The sequence below is a fragment of the Crocodylus porosus genome, unplaced genomic scaffold (genome assembly GCF_001723895.1).
Source record: "Crocodylus porosus isolate Cpor-Errol unplaced genomic scaffold, CroPor_comp1, whole genome shotgun sequence".
In the NCBI taxonomy this organism is placed as follows: Eukaryota; Metazoa; Chordata; order Crocodylia; family Crocodylidae; genus Crocodylus; species Crocodylus porosus.
Genome location: NW_017728947.1, coordinates 104557834 through 104582000, shown reverse-complemented (window position 1 = coordinate 104582000; position 24167 = coordinate 104557834). Strand labels below are relative to the sequence as shown.

The following is a 24167-nucleotide window of genomic DNA, read 5'->3' as shown; positions in this document are numbered from 1 at the left end:
CGAGCCCTGGGGGACCCCACTGCCCACATCCCTCCAGGTCAAAAATGACCCTCCACTACTACTCTCTGGGTGTGGCCCTCCAGCCAGTTGGCGACCCAGTTGACTGTGTGGGTGTCGACACCACAGTCCCCCAGTTTCTAAATGAGAAGGGGGTGAGAGACAGTGTCGAAGGCCTTCCGAAAGTCCAGGAAGACCATGTCCACTGTATTAGAAGTAAGTATTAGAAGACTACTTACAAATTCTCCCTTAGCCCTCTCTTCTCCAGACTAAATAATGTTAGTTCTTTCAGCCTTTCCTCGGCCATGCCTACTTGTGTGTGTTACTGTGGAGGAGACTAATTTGCTGCTGAGTAAAATGTCATTATCTACACATGTGACGCTATTAGGCCACAGTAAACTAATTTGTGCTGCAGTAAGATAGTATTTTTCCCTGACAGTACTATCTTATGGCAGAGTAATTTACTGTGATTAAACACATATGTTGACACTGACCATGGGCTTAAATTGTACCCGGTCAGCCGAGTCATCTGGGGGCCAGCCTCCTACTAGTGCCTAACCACTCGGCTCTACATGTGTACAGCATCCTCATGCCCCAGCCAGCTCCGGCAGTGCCCAGTGCCGCCACCTGGAACCTGTGGCAGAGCAGGGCAGGAGTGACCCCAGCATAAACTGCTCTGCCCTGGCTCAAATTGCTGCTGTCCCAGGCACATGTGTAGATGCTGTGCCCGGGAATAATTTACTTTGGCTCAAACCACTCTAGAATTTATTGCTTTGCATTAATTGCATGTGTAGATATACTCCTTGTAGTCTTAATCTCCAGAGTGTCTGCAACTCTACCTCATTTGGTGTTATTCCCAAATTCGCTAAGTACTCACTCAGTCCCATTGCTCAGATCATTAATGAAGATGTTAAACAGTACTAAACCCAGGCCAGACGCTCTTAAGACCTCCTCTTAACTAGATGTCGAGCCCAGTAACTATGGGTAATGTGCCTGCTATATAAAACTGCTGCTCTGAAAGTTGCTTTATTACCCCCAGAGTGACTTTGCTGGTAAGCTGCAGGTTCATAAGATCATTGGAAAGCAGGCCTGAAAGGGAGCTCACAGAGTCATCTAGTCCAGCTCCCTGCTTAAGGCAGTATTGCCCCTGGCTAAACCATCCCAGCCAAATGTCTGTCCAAGCTGCTTTTGAAAATTTCCTAGGATAGAGATTCCACACTTTCTCTAGGTAACTTTCCTCACAGTCAGAAAGTTCCTTCTAATCTCCAGCCTAAATTTCTTCTGCTGCATCTTGAGTCCATTGCTTCTAGTCCTGTTCCCTACAGTTGCAGAGAAAAATTTACCTCCGTACCCCCTCTAGGTATTTGAAGATTGTTATCAAATACCCCCTCTCTTTTCTCTCCAGATTAAATCACTCTAGTTCTTTCTTCCTTTCCTCATAAGTCATGTTTTCAATGATTCTAATAATTTTTGTTGCTCTCATCTTCACTCTTTCCACTCTATCGTCGGATTGGAAGTGTGGGACCCAACACTGGACACAGTACTCCAGGCGAGGCCTCACGGGTGCTGACTAGAGTGGAAGAATCACTTCCCTTGATTTGCAAGTGACACAAGTTCTAGAACAACTTGGAAGTCCGGAGCCTTTTGTTGTTACTTTACATCAGGGACCATGTCCATCTTTATAAAGTATTTAGACCAACAGGGCTCTGTTTCTGATTACAGCCTCTCAGCATTAGTACCAATGAAATATTTAATGCATGAATTTGTCCAGTTAGGATGCAAAAGGGAATTTGCCTCATTGGGAGAAACATAGGTCCTCTGTTTTTCTGCCTGCGGATCTTTCAGGACAATGGGTGACATGGGAATTTCCAAGGTTTCTTCGGTTCAGAGACACGTCCTGGAAATTGTGCCAGAGCAAGTAGGACTGATGTGGTCCTGGGGTTGAGGTTGCCAGTCAGCTGCTTAGTTGTTGCTGCCCTGGGACTGAATCAGAAAGTCAACAGGCACCCGGGGAATCCCGAACAGGGGAACTGGGCCAGTCTGGGGCTTTAGGACCCTCATCTTGCATGCCCTGAGAATGGGGATTGCTGGGCTGTGCAGGTTTGGGCCCCTGAAGCCCCAGGAAGGGTATAACTGGTATAACTGGAGAGTGCAGGCAGCTTCTGGCTAACTGTGCTCTCCCACCATAAACTTAACAGGCGTCTGCCACAATAAAGCAGCACAAAGCGATACCACCTGTGTCATGGCCACAAATTCGGCCATTTATGGCACGGCCAGGGGCATGGACATCTGCTCGGTCTTTGTGTCGCCATGAAGATTTCATGGTGGCACAAAAGTGACATCTATTCCACCCGTGCTTTCAGAGCTGGCTGCTGCTGCTACCTGGCAGGCACTTGTCGCTTTCATTCTCACCCCTTGCCAGGAGCCTTCCTTTCAGTTTTCCTGCAGATAATTTAGATTTTTGTGAAAAGGGCATTTTCTGTCAGAAACTCATTCTGACAAGTTTTCCAAACAGCTGTGTTTAACATTTCCCTCTCAGTTTCTCCAGCTGTAAAACTGAATGCAATAATTCTTAGCCACCCTTATAAAATGCCCACGTTAATGGATGAAAATGCTGCTGATTAAGTTTATTTTCTTTTGAAAGATTCTGTCGATTTTCACAGAGATTCCCTGTACTAAAAATGGAGAAAACTTGTGGAGCCAGTTATAGCTCTCATATTGGGAGAGCTTTTAAATTACAATCGCTGAATACATGCTAATTATATTATTACTTTTTCTTACATACAATTATAAGTATTCACATATGCCATGTATACAGGGTACAAAAGATCCCTTTACTCAGCTGTAGTTTGTCCTTGGCATGGGATTTTTTTTAGATCTTTTTCCCCCTCCAGAACCTGTTGAATGATGTTATTTTGAATCTTGCTTAGATGCATTAAGCATACGTTTAAATTAGTTCCTAGGCTGTATTGACAAATACATATCTTATTTTTGGCAACTGGGTACATTTCTGTTTGTTGATCATGAAAGCAAGATTGATCATGCTGATTTGAGTCAGTCAGGAACCGCCTATGTTTCTTAGCAGTGTTTTTACCAGTCTGTCACAGAACTGACCCACAGAGGTGGACCAGAATCTTGGCGAAAGCTTGTGTTTCCTTACAGACTGTACCGTATGACTAGGTAATGTTGCAGCGTGAATAAATATTTATTTAGGAGTAAATGTGACCATTTGAAACCAATCCGCACTTGAGCCCAGGTCTCTAAAGGTGTGTTTATTCTTTAAGTTAACATTTTGCCAAGTTTTGTAAAGTGTATATATATTTATTTAAAATAATGTTCTAAAAGAGATGGTAAAATACTGTGCATTTTGATTTTGTGTGTGGTGTTAGGCTCACGGAATTTGAAGATACCCCAACAAGTCAGCTCACGATAGATGAATTTATGAAGATTGATTTGGAAGGGGAATGTGATCCTCCTTCGTTTACAGCTGGTCAAAGAAAACTAAAGATGCAGCAGGTGACGTCTGATCTCTCTTTGGTATTTGGATCTCTGCAGTTCAGTCTTTCTCCTCCCCTCCACCTGAACTGAATAGAGTTAGTTCATGGCTGTCCAGCTGTACCTTTTTCTACTAGAAGCTTCTCATAGGGAGGGTGGGAGTAACAGCTATGGTGCCCTGGCCAAAAATGATTTTATTCTTTACTACCTAGAGACAGTCGAATCCAAAGTGCAGTGAGGTTGTATCCACAAGATTTTCACTGACTCTTGTCAAACAGGGAGACTCATGCAGGTATCTGTTAACAGTAACTTTGGTGACCATGGGTGAAGGACCAAACTAGGTCCAATTTTGGTCACTATAGGACCTGGGGAGAGGGCCAGTGTGGTTGGTGGTTAAGAAGGATGGCACCCGCTGTTTGTGCTTTGCAAGAGTATTTATTTTCTGAGGATGAGGGCTCAGTACCTCGCGCTTAATTTTCACCCCTATTTTAGAAGTGGTACAAGTACATGGATGGCGGTTTCTTATGCTGAACGTGGCACTGACAACTGCTTTTCTTGCATAATTGCTGCCTGCTTCCCTGCTGGGCATTTGTCTCTCTTTTACCGTGCCTTCTTCCTTTCATTGCAATGTCAAGTGTCTTCTTCCTTACAAAACTGGGGCCTTTCCTGGCAAGCTAGGCTGAACTTGTTGCATGTTAACCAGAAGTAGTTGCTTGATATTCTTATTTGTTTTGTATAAGATACGTTTACTTTTCCGTTTCACTTAAGAAAAAAAAAAGGTCGAGGTTGGAAAGGTGTTTGCTCATCACTTGTATCGAAGATCTTGCAAGTTTTGTTCTTGTAGGAGACATGACATTGGCCATATCTATATGAGAGGCTTCTATGCTGTGATTACTGTGCATTTATTTAGTACATGTATGGACAAGTACTAAATTAATGTGCAGTAACTCGAGTGCTGCATAGTAGTGCCAGTGAACACTCTTTTTTGTGACACTGCTGTGCAGTAGCCTAATACAACTACGCGGTAGCGTTGCATCACGGTTTTTGTCACACGACGCTACTGTTCAGTAGTATTGGGCTATTGCGCAATCAGCATCTCATGTAGACGTGCCCATTGCCTAGAATTTTGTGAGCAACGTACAAAAAAAATATTAGTGTTAAATCAGGCTGTATAATATTTTTCTCTTATACTGCATACAGTACTTGAAAGACTGGTGGCTTGATTCCTTTACAAATCACTGGCTGAACAGTAAAATGAAGAGCAAAATATTTTGTAGCAATCATAAATTTGGTTTTAAATGCTAAGTCATTGAAAATGAAAATTCTGTGATATTGTAAATGTTAAGATGTCATCTTGGGAATATCTCAGGAGCCCATTGTGGGCCATTTTTTTCCAACATCGGTCTCCATCTATGAATCTTGCCTATATATAAGTGGGGTAACCCTTTTCCTGCTCTAACTCCTGCACACACAGGTGATAGAGTCTAACTCCTATATTCTGATTATATTGGGAGACTCTGGAGTACAGTTAAGGTTGGTTGTTGAAACCTAGTGCTCAAGATCAGAATTTGTGTTCTTTTTTTCTATTTAGGGTTTTCAAGTGTGATGTTAGACACCTTTGATATACGAGTGAGAGAAACTTTTATAATCTGAACCCTACATCAGTGGTTTGATTTTTCCCCAAAGTTTCAGAGTATACCTGTTTACTCTCTGTGGGTGTTCAGTACTTTGGAGAATCAGCTGAAACTATGTGCTTCATATCAAATTCTCAAGACAGGCTACAGCACACTTCTTATCTTGATAATTTGTATTAAACAGGGAAGGGTGAACCAAATTCTGCTTACATACATAACTGCATATGATGAAGTTACTTCAGCTTTATGCTGATTTGACTCAGCTGAAACGAGGACTTGCTGCTTCTTCCTACCATACATCTGGTCATATGCTGAATTTGTGTCACTTTCCTGCCAGAGTGAAATGAATACAATTACATAAAATTACAAATGCAGACTTACTATTTTTCTGCAGAAGCAGCTCGTCTAAAACTACTGTATTTAGTAGTAATAGTTTGTAAAAATACCGTTTGAATGAAACTTTGCAGTATTGTGGACCACTGCTTCAGACTACTAGAGCGTACTGCAGTATTTTTCATAAAGGGATATTGCAGCTGGGTTCTGAGGGAGAGATTCCCTGTTCAAACATGGACATCTGTAATACTAGTCTAAATCATCCTGAAATGATGGTTAACATTGCATTGTTGCTCCTGAGCTCGATTTTTTTGGTCCATGAAGTTCACTCTGTGCTTCTGGTAGCTGGAGATACCCATAGGAGACTTCCCACTGTCTTGGAGAAGCTTCCCTACCAGGGCAGCTAGCTGAGATCCTCTGCCCACATGATGGCATGAACTCCATGGTGGACATACGGGCACTGGAAATTGAAGTAGCCTCCCAGCATCTCAGACTTTTGCAAAGGCTATATGGCTGACATCTGATGAAGTACACCTGGGTTCACAAAAGCTTGTGCTCTCTCTATATATTAAGGAGAATAGTCGGGGAAGCATCGAGGTCCTGGAGGGGAGGGGAGCCAGGTGTCCAAGAAGAGTGATTTCTCCTTAAGGAAACGATCCTCCAAGCCCAAAGGGAAGTAATCCCAACATGGATCAAAGGGGGTAGGAGGGCACAAAAGCCCCCATGGCTCATCAAAAGCATCCGGGAATGTCTTCTAGCTAAAAGTGAGGCACGTACCCAATGGAAGGGAGGGGTCATCACCAGGGAGGACTATACTGCAGTTGCTTGGGGATGCAGGGGAGCGGATCAGGAAGGCCAAGGCAGAGATGGAACTGGGACTAGCTTCCTGGATCGAGGACAACAGGAAGTACTTTTTTAAATACGTAGGGGGCAAAAAGAAGGTACCAGGTAACGTGGGGCCCCTGCAAGACATGCTAGGAAATTTGGTTGTCACACCAGACGACAAAGCTAACCTATTTAATGACTTCTTTTCCTCCATTTTCCTGAGCAGGGACCGGATCAACCACCCCTCCATCTGGGCCCCCCTCATGCCCCAGGGGAGGCGCACCTAGGCCAAGGGTCAGTGAGGAACTAGTTAGGGAACTTCTGGAGGGGCTGGATGTATTCAAATCAGCTGGTCCGGATGATTACCCCAGAGTGCTGAGGGAATTGGCTGAGGTCATTGCAGGACCCCTGGTACGGCTTTACGAGCACTCGTGGTGCTCTGGTGTGGGGCCAGAGGACTGGAAGAGGGCCAGCGTGGTTCCCATCTTCAAAAAGGGGAGGATGGAGGACCCATGAAACTATAGGCCAGTTAGTCTTACCTCAATCCTGGGCAAGCTTTTTGAGAGAATTATCCTGGCACATGTCCACGAGGGGCCAGCAGGGGAGATTATGCTTAGGGGCAACCAACAGGGGTTCATTAGTGGCAGGTCCTGTCAGACCAACCTGGTGGTCTTCTACGACCAGGTCACCAAATCCATAGTTGCAGGGGTAGCAGTGGACATCGTCTTCCTGGACTTTTGGAAGGCCTTAGACAATGTCTCTCACCCTGTTCTCATTAAGAAACTGGGGGACTGTGGTGTTAACACCCACACAATCAATTGGGTCGCCAACTGGCTGGAGGGCCGCACCCAGAGAGTGGTGATGGATGGGTCACTTTCGACCTGGAGGGATGTGGGCAGTGGGGTCCCACAGGGCTCGGTCCTCAGGCCCACACTGTTCAACTTCTTCATCAGTGACTTGGACGAGGGGGTAAAAAGCACACTGTTTAGATTTGCTGACAGCACTAAGATGTGGGGGGGATGTGGGCACGCTAGACGGAAGGAATAGGCTACAATTGGACCTAGACAGGTTGATCTGCTCAGGTCCCTTCCAACCCTACTAACTATGAAACCTATATCTTATTTAGTTAGTCTATAAAATTGCATATCTATCCTGCCTCCTGCGAATCATGGAGTGACAACTGGTGTGTCTGAGCTGTGCTTAGATGAAGTGGGAAGTTCAGTTTTGCAGGTGTGAAAGGTCTTTTTTGAAATGTCAGTTTGGGATATAGAGTACTTCATTTCACATGGTGTTTGGAAACTTGTTTTTTATTTATCTGTTTTGTCAATGCTGGATTACAGATTTGTTGGGAGAGGGAATCTGCTTTGCACTTTTTTTCAAATGTGTGTCTCGATAGAGTTACAAATATTAAAAAAAAAAACCCAAACCACTAGATTTAAATTCATTCTGTTGCTCATTTTTCTTTTCAGCTCGAGAAGGAGCTGTCAAAAAAGCTTGAAGATTATGAAGGTACAACTCATGTTCCCTACAACCTATGCCTCGTTTACACCAAATTATATTAATTGTTACTGATCTTTATTTTTGTTTAATTACCACAGGTGAAATATCAATTTACCAAGATGAAATAGAGATTGAATTGGAAAATAGTAGGCCGAAGGCAAAAGGAGTATTTGCAAATTACTCTAAAGATGGTAAGCATGTAAAATACCGTGAATACTTTAAAAAATATCAATGGGAAGCAGGGTACGATACATGCTATTATATGTGACCTTTTTCTGTAATAAACATAGCCGCATTTCTAGGTTAATACAGTATTCATAAAGTACATGTACTGTACGGTGAAAAATTGAGTGTAGTTTAAGTTAAGACTGAAATGTATTGACACTTTTTGGTGAATGGACTCCATAGTTCCAACCCATGAAGTACCTTGTTTCAAATATCAGTCTTCAACTTTATCAGTATTGGAGCTGCTTCGGATTTTGGTGAACTATTTTTTAAAAATATTTTATTATTTTGACAGTGTAAAGGACTATAAACCTGACATATTCCTGTTACAATTTCGTAAGGGCGGCGTTGTCACTAAAGTTGGTCCATTTTTACACAAAATTTGCCCTAATCCAGTGACAATTGAATGAAGGGCCTTTGTGCCACTTATTCTACGAAGAGGTGGTGCAAAAGGCTTTGTAAAGAACTCTTTGTTAGTTGAATTTTATCTTTAATTATCCTGATAAGTAGTTGGCTGCTATTGCTAGACCTGCTTGCTTGCAGTATTGTGATAACACAGTGCAATCAATTTTAAATGATTACTGTATTCACAAGAAATATATTTTAATAGCCCAGGTAATGAATTTAAAGTGTGTCTGGAAATTCCATATATTCATACAATGTTCTGAAATATTGTCTGTTTCTTCTACAGATTGTTCTCTGAAGATTTTTGTTCTTTAAGTGAGTTCCTTTCTCCAGTTATCTTGCTTTGGTAACAGATGGTATGAAATGATTTAATTTTTTTTCTTACAGATTCTGTAGAAGATAATACTTCTAGCGTATTTGGAGAGGAGGAGGTAGAAGATGAAGAACTGGAAGCAGCTGCTAATCATTTAAACAAGGACTTTTGTAATGGAATTCTTGACAAAGACAGATTAAAGACAAATGAAGATGGAGAATGCAGAAATGGGAACGCATCTCCTGTAAGACCGCCTGCGCTGGAATCCTTGCTTGGCCCACTCCCTACTGCAGCTAGCCTTGGAATAACAGAGTCCATAAAAGACTGTATATCCACAAAGGAGCGAGAGCCCAGTAAGTACAAGCTGTTATGTGATGTTTAATGTACAGAAGTTGGTCCTGGGAAGACTGGGATGTGAGATAGGACTTCTATGAAATTGAAAGGTTATAGGAACCACAAGACTGAATCAGACCAGTGGTCTGACTGGTTAACTGGCCGGTACCAGCTGCTTCTCAGAAAGGTGCAGGAAACCCCTGTCTTAAGAGGAGTAGAGCCTCATACTTTAAAAATATTAAAATAAATGTATGCTGCTATGGTAACTGATGGTACGTTTATATGGCAGCTGATAGAGATAGTCAGGTGTTGCCATCATTTTTTCATGTTGTTTTCTCCTATAAGTCCAAGTAATGAATTGAAGCAAGTGACTTCTTTTTGAATTAATGACTAGACACTAAAATCTTATATATTAGTATAGGGGAAACATTTTCCAGGGGGAACTGTATTGGAGTACCAAAAGGTGCAGGCTGTGTCCTTTTTCTGTTGGTCAAGAATCAGTCTGTTGTACTTCATTTATTCTTCTGCGGTCTGCAAAGTTGCAAATATTCCAAATGCTTGGCATACAAAATAATTCAACGTATGTTTTTGCTTGATAGGGATTTCTGGGCAGTCCTTTTCTTTGATCCCAGAAACCTTTTTATAACGTTGCATTGAAATGAACACCAAGGGCAGCATTGATCAAGTGAAGATTCCACTTTTGCAGGAGTCACCCTGGGCTGCTGCAAATAGCCAGTGACTCAAGCTTTTTTTTACGTAAGCCAAAAACTATGTGGAATTTTTCTTTTTTCTTCATGCCCCTGAGCTTATCTGGAAAGAATCTCATTCTTATCTCTGGTGTAATAAGTTTACTTTCCACAAAGCTTATCTGTCTTTGAATCTGTGTAGTCAACAGAGTCAGTCGGTATCTACATTAGAACCTACTGGATCTTAATGTACTCTGCTATAATAAGTATGTGCAACTCTTTAAAGGTAGGGGATGCTCCAAAACTCCTTATCTGACTGATGCGTGACACCAGCTTATACCGTTTCACTGCTCATGTCACAAAACAGCATCTACCCAGGAGCATTATTTATTTCCTCTTATTAGTCAAAAGCTAAGTCATAAAGCAACAGAACTGTTATTAAAATTGGTGGGTGAGGGGGAAGGGAGGCAGACTTTGTCCTCAACATTAGTCGTTCACATCCAGCAGGGGTCATTAGTGATTGAAAATGGTTGCCAACTGATAGATGGTCAAGACCTGTGAAAAATGAGTTCGGTATTATCAGTCCAGTTTCCACTGGATGTGTCCATATAATGAAAAAAACCCATGTTCTTTGTTTGCACTGTTGTTTGCAATTTTAATGGAGAGACCAAGGACTGAATGAGCTTAAAGATGGATCTAATCTGTATACCTGCTTGTATAAAACAGATGCATCTGAAAAATACCGACTCTTTTGTGATGGGGATTCAAATGGGTATCCATTTCCTTTATCTAGAATAACCAGTATGAAGTAAAGGATTGAGTGTATACATCTGTTACTTTGGTTTTAGCATTCGGGTCTGCCTAAGATTTCTTATTTTGGTTCAGTTTGATTGCTTTAATCAATTTAAAAAAAAAGAAAACTAGCTTAGCAGTGGAATACATGCTTTTATACAGTACACGGAAAATGAATTTATCCAAGATAAGACTTTTAGTAAAATCTGTATATTTTAGTCAAGTACTTATGATTTAAAAAAGGAAAGAGACTGCTGTGCTCTATGGACATGCTAACCATGCCTTTCTGTACTTTAGAGATGGATTTACTGCACAACTTGGGAGCAGTGGTGGAGTCCTCAGTGCATTGTATTGTAGTTATGGAATATTCTTGAGGTCTACACATGGAATAGGCTGTGTTTAATGATGAAATGATCACTGATTTCTGGTGGCCGTATACGTTACCGGAAAATGTTGTTATAATGAGCTGCCTTCTCTTAATAGGACTCAGAACAGCTTGTCTGTGCATTGCAGGCTAAAAAGCTAGGTCAGTTCTCTCTTTGCCCAAAGTGGATGGTGCCTGGTTCTCTCCTCACTACTATGTGAATTTTTGTTGGATTATATAGTACCAGTTCTCACTGACCATAGTTTTATTTCAAAATTTTGTGTGCCAACATTCAGGCGCATTGAGGAAGGAATCGAACCACTGTACCTTTGTTGATTGTACCCTTCAGGTGAAATCTGGGCCCTTTTTTTATAGTTGTGTGGGCATATTGCAGAAATGAAATGCTCTGTTTTCTTTGTACAGTGAAACTAGAAGGAGAATCTGGTAGATACAGGTATTGGGATCTGGCTCAGGATGATATGCTGTGAAGTACTCTCTGCATGTTACTGTTGCATTGGGTATATGAAAGCTGGTCAGAGAAATGGTGGGGCCTGGCTTTCGTGTTTGTATATGGTGTGAATACATTGGCTGAAGACCTCACATGGTTGCATTGTGAAGGCCAGTGCTTATGTCTTCATGGAAATCTCCCACCTTCGGGCTATGCCTACTCCAGCAGAGGTAGATTTCCCAGAAACCAATTGTTTAGACAGGGCTTAAGTGGAATGCTTAATTATTGAAGAGCATTTAATATGTTTTCCCCTGAGCTGCAGTTTGTGGCAGTGCAGTCTGTGTACAAACCTGTTTTATGTAAAACATAGTATCTGAGTGAATTTGCAGCACAGAGAGGACATGCAAGGTTCTGCATTAATGAGACCGAGGCAGGAGAGTGCTCTGAATCAGCAATGTTAGAGCATGTTTTCTCTAAAAATATTAAAATTAGGAGAGGCATTTGAGCAGCGTGCTTGTTTTAAGTGTTTTCAGGCATGGTAAATGATGAGATCACAAATGTCAGATGGAGAAGGTCCTGTAGATCACCCTGTTTGTTTTTCCGAAATGCAGGGGTCTCCCTACCAGGCCGTTGTCTAGAATTGTGTTCATTCTAAGTTTTAAATCTCACTTTCTCCCCTTAAAGTAGGGCTGGTACCATCTTTCTTGAGAGATTGTTATAATCAAATACCCTAGACCCTGGTCTCAAGGGAGATTTCCTGGAATTCAGTGAAAATTTTTCGTCGTGAATTTTTTCTCATTCCTTATGTCCCCTTGTACCACCCTAAATAATTTATCATCATCTTTGGTGTTTGTGCCCTTCAGACTTCTGTAGCCTGTTATCTTTGTCCTCCTTTTGTCACTTAACTATGCTATGCACAGCTAACTCGTCTAATCTTGCCTTAAAAATCAGTTCTCATAAACCTGATTTTGGCTAAGGGTGAAACCAAGGAAAATCTCTGAAAGTAGCCAAGGTAGAGGGGGAACAGGAGTTTAAACTGTGGGATGAAGTTATACATGTTTCCCTGGGTGTGCTAGTTGGTTTTTTAGGCTTAGTTTAGATTGGATTTACGCAGTATTTTAGGACAACATTCTCAAATAGTCGATGTGGAGTGGGAGGGAACATGCAACTGCATGTTCTCCTTACTGTAAGCATCTTTGTAAATCAGGAATCACTTGCATGTACCGTCTTGTGTTTCTGCGCTCAGGTAACTCTATTGTTGCAGATAGATTTAAAACAAAAAAGTCCATGGTGAAGCTTTTGTGTTCCCCGTTACAGATTGCTCATGAACATCTGTTCCCCTTTGTATCTGTGCCCTCACTTGTACAGTGGACCCGATCCAGCACTCAGCTGAGTCGGAGAAGCTTTCTGCTGACTTCAGAGGACACGAGAGTGAGCTTTGCCTGCGTGCCTCTCCCCCGCATAAACAATTGACGTGGTAGTTAGTGTTGACTCCCTCTTTTTGCAGTTTTCGTTTTGTTTCTTTACTTTCCTTGTCTTTTTCTTACCTTCTGAGTAAATACGCCAAAAGGGAAACCATTTAAAAAAACTTTTAAAAATTCTATCAGTAATTAAAAGTAATGAAACATTATGAAGTGCTATTAAATTATAATTACTTACACATGAAAAATAATGCAGCTAAATTTAGACCCTAATTATATGATATATGCTGTACTCATTGTCACCTGCTTGAACGAGCACGTCCCAGTCCTCACCAGTCGTCCTTTTTTGCTCTGCCTTGAAAGTGCTTTCCTGTTTTACAGTTTTAAGCACCTGTTGAAAGTATAGAAGTGTGTACTTGTTAAGTATCCATGCAACACAGGCAAATCACATGAAGCATTTGGTCTTTAACGTATTCTTCACGTGCCACTATCGTACTGGAAAATATTTTTGGTGGAAGGACTTGTGTCTTTACAGTTTTTAAGAAGTGGGTGATGAATATCTTGCAAGCAAACCTTTCAAATCTAGCCTTCCCTGGCTCATAAATTTGGCTGTCTTGATAGACTATTGTATCTGTGATTGAGCCTTCATTATGTTGTTAATGAGATGTGAAGATCTTGCTGCAGCCAGCATGGTAATGTGAGACCACCAGCTGTTTTACATGCAATTTTCTGTACCTGTAGTCCTTGGTATAAATTACAGATGACATGATTTTCTTACTTAACAATGTGTGTCATTCTCACTGAAATCCTGTGTACCTTTACATGCATGTGTATAAATTTACCCTAAAAGCATGAAAGTACATCTTTTTACATGCATGTATTTGTTGAGACTCTAACATTCACTTAAGTATTGGAATGTTAATATAAACATACGGGTATTTCATGGGGGTAAATGGCTATCAAAGAGGTTGGTTTATGAGGGGGGGAAAAGCTGAATATACTGTATATACTCGAAACCAAGACAAGGTTTTTTTCACTGTTTTTAATTGTGGGTGGTGGGGGAGCCCCTCTTTTTGGAACTGAGTATGAACCAGCTGGGGCAGGCATCGGCCCTGGCTCCAGCCTGACCCATGGTCAGGGCAAGAGCCACAGCTGGTACCTGCCTCTCAGTGCCTGTGCCCCCTTGCCTCTCGCCCCTGCAGCCTCTGCTGCCCGCCACCTCCCACAGACTCAGCCCCCAGCCCACTTTCCCCTTTCTCTCCATCTCCCCCCTACCGCATAGTCACTGTCCCCACCATTTGCCCACTCCTTCCCCTACCACTTTCCTTAGGTCTGCCTCCGGCAGGCTGTGTCTCCACTGTGGCCTGCGGCACAGAGCACGTGTTTGCTCTGGCCCTGTAGCAGCAGGGACAGTTGTGCCATTTCCAAGTTGCCGCCGCCACTGCTACAGGGCCAGGCTGGGGCCAGAGCAAACTTAAGCATCATGCCCTGGGTTGCAGCAGGGACTGGACCTGGTGGACTAAGGGTAAGTGGTGGGGGGAAAGGGGAGAAGGGGGGGGCACAGGTGGGGGAACAGAGATTGCAGCAGCAGGGAGACGGGGGACAGGGGACCTAAGGCTGTGGGGGCAACAGGCAGCAAACGGTAGGGCTGGACTGATGGAAGGGGTCAAGGTGTGCGGGGGCAAAGGGGCAGGGGTCAAGCCTCCCATCTGCCCCACCAACTGAGTGCCTGGATACTCTAGATACTTTAGTCTTGATGGGGAATGGGAAGCATTTAAAAAAACTTTCTCAAGGTGGGAGATGCATTTCCAGCCTAGCTCTAATTCTGAATTGTCCCAGCATTGGATTCAGTAATGGAAAATACGCCCTTTCTGTCTCCGGATTTTTGTGATGAAAAACCCTCCATAAAAATCAAATTTATTTTCAAATTGAGTAATGTCAGGGCTTCCTATCTGCTCTTCAAGGAGAAGGCTCGTATAAGTTTTTTAAGGCCTCATTAAATGCTTGCTCTGCTTAGGGAGAAAGGGCAGAGGCAGCTTTATCCCTCTTGCTCACACGCACGTGCATGCTCTCTCTCTTGTCCTCTTATCTCTTCAGTCCTTGCTGGTCAAGAAGAAAGTGGCTGAAGGGGCAGCTGTAGAAGTGCTTTCCCATTTAATGTGGCAGCCATTGCTCAGAGCATCCCAGGTTGGAGAGGGTTTTGAATATGGGGGTGAGGTGGGGGCAGGGGATGACAACAGGGCCCCAGCACCAGCATTTCCCTGTGTCAGGCTGCATTAGGAAAGCTTTCAACTGGGCTGGTGCTCTGGTGTTACTCCTGTACACTTCTGTAAGGGTTATTTAGAAGAGCAAGTGTGCAAGAGTACAGGGGGAGCACTGAGGGAAGGAGCAAACAAAGGGATTAGGATGCTGCCCTATCCTGCCACCACAGGAGGCAGATTAAGGGGAAGAAACTCAGAGGGCACTTATACACATGCAGGGAGGCTGCTCAGAGACGCTGTAACTCCAGCACGTTGGAGCAGACTCAGTCAGGTCTGCTGGAGCGTGGAAATTACCACTCTCCAGCCGACTCCAGTGTCACGTGTATCAGCGTCCCCGTGCTGAAAAATGACAGTGGGACACTTTTAAACTAAAGCTTGTTTAAGCTTTAGTTCAAAGCATCCTCCCACCATTTTTCAGTACGGGAACGCTGATACACACGATGCTCCAGGCACTTTTAATTAGCACAGCTCTCAGAGCTGCACTAATTAAAGTCCACCCCCCCCCAAGCCTCCTAGAGCACATCTGTAAATGCCTAAATAGCTCAGTTTTAGCTTGTGGGTTATACAGTTTTCTCCTCTTCCCGTTCCGGCAATCTCTGCTGAGGATCATTTGGGTCAGTAGAAACATTGGCTTTCACAAGGAACATTCATGTCTTCCCTTTCTGCCAAAAGAGAAGAAAAATCTCTCATTGAAAAATGTAATTAAAAACCAGAATTGTTCATTAGAGAATTGTAGAAAATGAAAATATATGGAGCTTATGTTGCCATATCAGATTTGGATGAAACTCTTACTGCTTCGTGTATTGTTATTTATACAATTCATCATGTTATCTGAAATGTCAAGTGTATAGGCCCCAGCTCAATTCGGAGAGCCTTCATGGTCTCAGGTTTTATTGTGAATAAAGACTTATTAACCTAGGTCAAGAAGTCACAGTCCTTGCCCTTGAAAGAAGGTAATATAGTGCAGTCAGTATTTGCAGGACTAAACTACTTGGGGTTTAAAATGATGAACAATAAATCAATGTGCAGTGCTAGCAAGTATCTTGGGCATTCTGCATCTGCCTCTGAAAAGGCTGAAATCATCCTTGGTTCAACTAGTTCGTTTTGGTGTGGCTCATACATGTTTAGTTGCTGTGGGTAATTGTTACATAATAAGAAATCAGATGCAGCCAATTTATGTTGGTTACTGATTATATAATGTTGGATTATTTTGGTGTGAATTTATTTTTTATGTAACAGATTTTGTTCAGTAATTTGGATTTTGCTTGTAAAATGCACAACACAGATTCTCCCTGAAGGACTTACTTGCACAGTATTTTTGCTAATGCACATGTGCTTAATGACTTTGTATTAATAGATTAATTAAAATCAAAGGGCCTGTCACGGTAACAATCCTTGCATGTTTGTGGGTTGGAGGCTTTGAGTATGACTGCTCTGCTGATTAGCAGTTTTCAGGACTCAGCCCATAGATGGTTAGTATAAAACAACCAACTTTGCGTGGTGGGAGTCAAGTATTTTTAGCTACTATAGTGTTTCTATTAAATAAAAATTGTTTTTTTTACTTTCATAGATAGGGATTATTACTGCTGACAGTTTGTTGTTGACAATGTAAATTTAATTTAGAAAACTGGATTTTATTACTCTATGTGTTTGGGAGCAGTAGAGTAGAAAAATCAAATAACTGAGTTCATTTATTACGTTCTTTTCTTCAGGTAACAGTAGGATAATTAAATGTCTTTTTTTTATTCTATGAGGAACTGCAGTCGAGGTGCCTAAACATAGAACTACTCTTTGATCTGGAATCAGAGTGCCCTGTCAACGTGAGGCTTCTCTAGGCTTCAGGTTTTCTATTTAAAATTTGTTTTTAAATGAAGCTCATTTAATGCCATTGGAAACGCAGCTCATGGAGTTTTTTGGGTCCATTAATTAAAGTGGTGCTAAGCAGCAGAAACTGACAGATAAAATCTGCTTTTAGGTTGGTTAAGATTCTCTCTATATTAAGTGGGATAGTTTTGTGGGGGGTGGTTTGTGTGGCATGGGTAGACTTAGGGCAAGTCAGAGCTCCTGACTGTGGCCTGTGGAATAATTGCTAGTTGTCCACAGACATCCAGTTGCAGTGACATGGAGGTGACTTCTCTTGATTCTTATTGCCAAATTTCATTAAAGATACTGGTGTTTTTTCATATAAGGAATTGCAGTATTTATGTCATTTCATTGTTCCATACAGTTCTCGCCCAAATTAAGATGAAGTTTCAGTTTCAAATCAAAACTAAAGTTATATACGTAAGGCTGTAGAGGTGGTTTTCTGTGATGAAAACCCTAGATATTTATGGATTTTTATAGTGGATATAAGAGAGTGATTATGAAATAAGGAAAAGTAAATAATGCTGTTAGTGCAAGAGAGAAAACTGGGAACAAGAAGAAATGCTTGGGAGGTAGGTCCCAATAAGAAACAGTATAGTACCTGGAAAGGTATAATGTTTCATTGTATTTACTAGTTCTTAAACGCTGAATATGATTTACTCACAGATGAGAAGGAAGGATGACAATTCTCTGCGGCCAAACCACACCAGTTATATAGCAACAAGTGAATAATTGATTGTGCTGCTTATGTAGACCTCTAATTTATTGTTAAAATCAAAATATAAAAATCTGTATTACTATGTAATTCATGTATTGTTAAATGCAGGAACTCCTATCAAAATGAAATACTGTTTTCAGTGTCAGCATAGTGTTCCTGTTGTTTTCATTAAATGCAATGCACAGTGTTTGAATAGCATCTTTAAGTTGGAGATCGCTTCTCTATCTCTCACCTGATTTTCAAGTTGTGGTTTATTACATTTAATATAGAAAGAAACATGGGTTGTTTCCAATGTCTATATAATAAAGTAACCTGCAGCTTGTTAGTTAGAGCTGCCTTGAGATTTGCCCTTAGAGCAAGAATCAGATCTTCCTGTTTCACACTTTAATGATTGAATTTAGTCTCCAAATTTAGCTCAATAACTTTTCAGGGGTCAGTTAAAATTTCAATGTCATTTTTTTGTCACAGATTTACTAATGACAGCACAGGAAGGATGTTTAACTGCCCCCTTTTGAGATATGAATTGCATTTCCTCCCATCTTTGGGTCCTGTTACCTAAGAACTACAGACCTAATCAAATCTATGCTCTGTTTTTGCTTTCTTTGTTCCATGCCCACATACATCTCAAATGGACATATTCTGATAATATCTCAGGCGTAGGCTCCTCTTTGTAATTTTAAAATTAGACCCATAAAGAATTATTCTCTGTATTCATAATAACTGTTTTTAGACATGCAAAGATTAGCTTGCTGGCGGAGATCCATCAGCTACTTTTGATGCTGCCGGTCTGCTTCCTCGAGGAGCTGTTTAGACACTGTAAAAATGTGGTGAGCCAGAGTTTGAATGAATAGCTGTGGCTTTGGGGGAGGGCCTTGGGAGGCTGAGGGATGAATGCAGACCTGGGGCACATGACAGAGTAGAGGTTTTGTGTGTGGTTTTGTGTGTGGGTGAAAGGGTTGAGCAAGGTTTGGCAATAAGCAGGTAGGTGATTAGGAGGGGTTGTACTTGGGTCTGGTGGAGGAAGAGGCTTGCATTCTGGGCAGAGAGGGGTAGGGCTGCAAGAGAAGGTGCTTGGGTGGGAGGAGGAGCCCACTATCTCTGCCAAGTTTGGTGCATCAGAAAGCTATAGTCAGTTGTCCCTGCTATAGTGCCAGTGCCTGAAGAGCTTCCCACACCACCCCTTATCTTGGTGCATCAAGGAGTCAAGAGACTGCTGCTGGTTCAGCACAGCTCCACTTCACACGGTCCTCCCACGCTCATCCACTCTCCCATTTCTGACCGTAGGATTGCCCATGTAGGCATTTACTCTGCTGCCCGTTACCCAGGCATTTGAGTGGGGCTATATTTTTGAGGGCTGGATGTGAGGAGAGTTAATCACATCTCCATTTAGGTGTTGGAGCTAGGAAGGTGTCCTGGTGCTTTTGGGAGCCGTTAAAACTATGGTGCCTCAGAACAGTACAACAGTGTAAGGTTGTTATCGTCACAGCTTCCCAAGAACAGGGAGTAAAATTAGTACTTGAAGTCCAGTTCCAAAAAAATATGAATTGTGCTTATTTTAGAGCAATGGGGAACTTCGGGATGATAAAGGGAAGAGAAGAGTCAATTGTTAATTTTCTTATTTAAAAAATCACGTTGCTTTTAAGCAAAAGTTCATTGCTTTAATGTGAGTTTCACATATTTTGCATAAAACCTTCTAATCTTTAAAAGCTTCATACTGGATAATTCAAGAATCTTCCTTGAAATAGAAAATTTTATGTTGAGGTATTTTGAGCATGGAAGAATGTCTGGGACATTATTAAACCGGTACTTGTTTGAAATAGGTCTGTATTTAAAAGAGTGAAGTCCATATGCAGAAGCTGTGTTAATTATCAGTGGGAGCCATAAAAATCTATAGATTTATCACATCACTTTCATTGCAAACAACTTTTTATAGTATGGACTGAATAGTAATTGAAATGCTGGAAGATGGCACATCACTAGCATTTGATTGATAATTTCTCATGCTAGTTATGACTTATTCTCTGTACAGATGTCCCCAATTCTTTCTTTCCATCACATTAAAGTTTCTTGTCTGTTTCAATTTCATGCTCGCCTCACAAAGCATAGTGTTTTGTTGAAATTGTTCTTCAGTTTTATGTCTTTTTTTTAAATGAGTAGTGTACATCATATGAAACCTAGCTGCTGGTGTTCATCATAGGGATTAGATTTAAACTTTTAACTGTCTTCTTTTAAAAGCAGTTTTTCCTCTGACAGAACATTTGCAGTGATATATTGACAAATATCTGATGATAAAGCAACTGTATAAAATGGCATCTTCTGTTTGAACAGATCCGTTTTCAGGGCATATTCAGTAACAAAAATAAAAAGTGTTTATTACATTTACTTTCTGTTCTGCGGATGCAATAAAGCTATTGAAACATTAGCCCAATTCTTTTCTGGCTAAAGCATGATCAAAACTAATGTCCAGTTGTGGAAAGTTTATAGGTTGGTGAGGATGCCTCTTCCAGAAAGGTTCTGTATTAGCTCTTGGGTACCAGTTCTATCAAGTTAAGAAAAAATAGCAAACAAAGGACTTTTATTTTTCTACTTAACAGATCCAGGACCCATGAAAAACTTTCTTAACAGAAACGGGACCCATGAAAAACTTTGTCCAGTTTGTTAGTGGCTGAAAAATAATACAAAATCTAAAGATCTCCCTTATTTTGAAGTTTAATTTTAAGAGCCATTAATATTGTCAGTTACATGGACGTGTAAGCCCAGATTCTGTTTTGTGTCTCAATTCACTAAGTTGGCTCCTTCTTTCCTCAAACTGATGCGTCAAGGCTCAGGAGAGTGATCCTGTTCTACGTCTAAGGCACTTAGGTCTCCTGTTTCCTAAGTAGTTAATCTCTAGCATGTCCTCAGAGAATGACCCTGTTCCTCCCAGTGTGATGTACATGTAGTTTCCCATTCTCTCAGTGTTTCCATCATGTCAGGATCTAGCTTGGTCTGACTTGCTAAGAGAAAGAGGTGTTTTGTTGGGATTCTGCTCACAGAGAGGAGACATTTGTCAGTGTGTTTAACTGATGGACAGCAGCATTGATTTCAGCGTAAAGAAGGGATGACTGGTGGTAGCAGTGATCACCTTTTGTATAATTGGCTCGGAGCTTAAGGCTCTCCTTTACAAAATAGGAGACTTTGGGGTCTAGGCCTTCTTCACCTGAGAGGGCTTGAAATTGCATCTTCTTTTTCCCAGGATAGTGGCCTTGTTACTAAACAGTGGAAGAGCAGGTCTGAGAGCATCCTCCATCCATCCTATTGAAGCTGATCCACTGGGTGGAAAGGGGTGCAAAGGTTGTGGGGCCAGGAGATGCTTTTGTAGCCCAGTGAAGAGGATATTTTAGCTGGGAGGGAGGAGTCCTTGGTTGTGGCCCCTGCTGCTAGGATTATTTCTGTTTTTTAATTAATGACTGTCTAATGTATATGTGTTAACAGTCCAGAGAGCAAGGAAGAGGGGGAGTATGACCATAGTCCTTTGGTTAGGATAGTTGTAGAGTACCTGGTCCTTTCTGCCAAGACTGTATATGCATTTTTCATTGTTTAGCCATTAGGTAATATAACCAGCATGGCAAGCAGGCATCTACTGGGCATACTCAGAAATAATCCAGTATAGCCGCCCTGGCACCTAATTCCACTTACACTCTGTTGTAATCCTTTTTCATCTGGGAATAGGCACGAGTCCTCACATCCTTAGCTGAAGAAACACCATGTGCAGAGGCTGTTTGAGGCTTAGGTTAAGCAAGGTGGTGGTGGCAATTTTTCAGGCTATGGGGGAGGCACTTGATGAATCTGGACATCTTACTGGGATTTTGGCAGTTTTATGAGGGGGAACAGGATCCTGTTTAGGGACTCAGAGGCCTAAAAGATGGGTAAGTGCCACTTAGATGCCTTAGAGTTGAAATAGGAGCTAGGTTATAGTAATCAACTCTGACCTTATCTTGTAGTAAAATATGAACTTCTTTAGTCTGCTCTTATGACCCTTGGACAGCCAAAGGATTATTTTAGTCAGGTCTTGGCACACCAAGTGATTTAGGCTTTATGTTTGATCTCCGTGCCCTTACTGCGACGGGGTAAGGGCTACAGAGCCCCCAAGAAACATTTGAAGAGTTAAACTTCTGTGCATGCAGGGGGGCTGATCCTTGGCTTTGCAGCCTTGCAAATAGATCCTAGTAGTGTTTCATTTATTGGCACTCCAGTTGGTGTTGTTTATAGGTACGGACTTGTGCCCCAGTCTTGGCTCGCCGTCAAGTTGTTTTTTGCTGGAAGGTGCTTATTCACTGACTCATAAAGTTCTTTTGGAACAAAGGCCGAATACCTTCCCAAGTCATTGATTCCTTCCTCAGTGCCAGGAAGAGGCACCTGACTTCAGCTTTCTTGAATCTACTGTGTGAAATGCAGCATTCTGAGAGAGTGCTAACACACTCCTCCATGTCGGATCCCCAGCGAATGGGCGCTTGATGTTATCCCCATATTTGCTAAACAGGACTGATACAAGGATGAGAGCTGCCAAGCAAGACCCAGGATCAGTGCATGGGTGGGAAACCCTGGCTATCACTCCCTCCTTCCCTCTTCCAGCAGAACTGGTGGCAGGCACAGCTGTTACCGCTGGCTGCCAGAGTGTGTGCCTACCCTCATGCTTCTGCCAACTCCACACAGCTCCCTTCAGCCATCGTGCTTCCGACCTGCGTAGCTCAGGAACCGATATGCAGCCACGTGTGAAATCGGTATTTATCAGGCAGGAATGTGTAGGAACGTATAGCCATATATCTGAGAATTGTTGCTATAATAGTGTGTGTTATCTGATGCCGTGTAGGTTGATCGTGATGAGCTCAGTGAGAGAGACTTTTCACCCAATTAAATAAAGAAAAACAACTTCAATACTACAGTGACTGCTTTAAAGTAAAATGGATGCATAGTACAGAACCATTAATCAGTCTGAATCATATTTCTTTATTACACATGGAATGAGTCATCATTTTTGACCTTCTACCTGCCTTTATAATACTGAAGTTAAGTAAGGGTCTAGCACGTCTGAATAGAATTAAGACTTAATTGCATTCAGTGGCATAGACGATTTAAACCAAAAATGAGCAGAACCTCTTGATGTACAGTTTTAAAGGTTTTGGCTTTTTTCTAAATCTGTACACTACAAAACATGTTGTAGGAAGGGCCTCTTGGGAGGGCCAGCTGTTGCTTGAGATCTACCGCATTGGTATAAATGAGAACACATTGTAGACTCATGGTAGGTATCGGGTGTGAAATCTCAGCTCTGTTAGAGGCAGTGGGAATTCTGTTATTTTGAGGATGTTGGGATTTCATTGTAGCCTTATAAACTTTTCATATCCTCAATAAATATATATCTGTTCCTCTCTTTTTTGGTATGTATCAAAATCTGTTAGTCATATTAGAACATCTGGGTAGAGACTTACTGGGTTGGCTAGCTAGGAAAAAAGAAGATGACTAGATGAACAGAAGAATTTCCTTGCATTGACAGTTAAAGGAAGACCCATTCATCTCAGCAGTTTGTTTTTTAGGTGTCACTCTGTTATTGGGTGTGCCTGAACAGAAAACCAAAACATGGCCACCTTGCTCATGCCCTATCTAGGACTGTGGCATGAGCAAAAGGTGCAAGATGCCATGTTGTAGGCAGTTATGGTGTTGAGAGGGAATATGAGAGGCAGGCTTATAATTGAGGCATAAGTGTTTATCTTAGAAGCAGGGAGCAGTCAAAGACTGAAGCTTTTCTAGTAATGGAAGTACTGTCCTGGGCAGAGAAGACTCTTCTGTCTTTTGGGCTGCTTGCAGGCATGGAAAACAACCCAAAGAATAGCACTTTAAACTCAGCACACTCGCCTCTGTCCCTCCCAGCCTAGCAGATCCCTAGAAAAGGCAGCATCTTAGTTGTACCTGGCCTTTCCAGCATCTGTACAGATAGGGCACTTCAGTGGGTCTTTTTTTTTTTTTTGGTGTTTTTATCTAACAGCTTATTGAATCAACTTTAGCTAAAAGCACCAAAAAGCCCTGCTGAAGTGCCTGAGTCAAAGTAACATGCTGCTGCTTCAGGTACAGCTCATTTTTGTTTTTTCCATGTCTGTCACGTCGTTGGAGACAGTTTTCATAAAACTGGGGTGTCAAACATACAGCTTACCAGCAGGCAACTAAAAATTGAGGGGGTATGGCTTAGGAGGAGTTGCCTGCCACAGAAGCTGGGACTTTTGGGCACTGGTGGACATGGTGATCAGCAGGGATCCAGGTTTTCAGTTCACCATGGAAAAATGCGGTAAAACCCAGATCCCTGCTAGGGGTCTCCTCTTATAGGGCTGGGGGGTGAGGGCTTTGGGTGGGGAGTGAGTGGCACTAGCAGGGGTGGGGGGGTTGTGGTTGGGGAATGAGGGGCACTAGTTAGGACCCAGGGGATTGTGGTTTGGGAGTGAGGGGCACTGGCAGGGGTGAGGGACTATGGTTGGGGAGTGAAGGGCAATGGCACGGGCAAGGCCCTGGCATATCAGGGCTGC

The 24167-nt window shown here is 42.1% G+C and overlaps 1 protein-coding gene across 2 annotated transcripts in view; it reads left to right on the top strand.

The window, feature by feature from the left end:
• Positions 1-24167, top strand: part of BRF1 (BRF1, RNA polymerase III transcription initiation factor subunit) — a 249905-nt gene that overhangs the window by 128715 nt on the left and 97023 nt on the right. For both annotated transcript variants that reach the window (XM_019550818.1, XM_019550819.1), the window contains 4 exons: positions 3387-3513; positions 7754-7793; positions 7883-7975; positions 8802-9080. In XM_019550818.1, coding sequence (XP_019406363.1) covers positions 3387-3513; positions 7754-7793; positions 7883-7975; positions 8802-9080 — 539 coding nt within the window. The remainder of the gene's footprint in view (positions 1-3386; positions 3514-7753; positions 7794-7882; positions 7976-8801; positions 9081-24167) is intronic.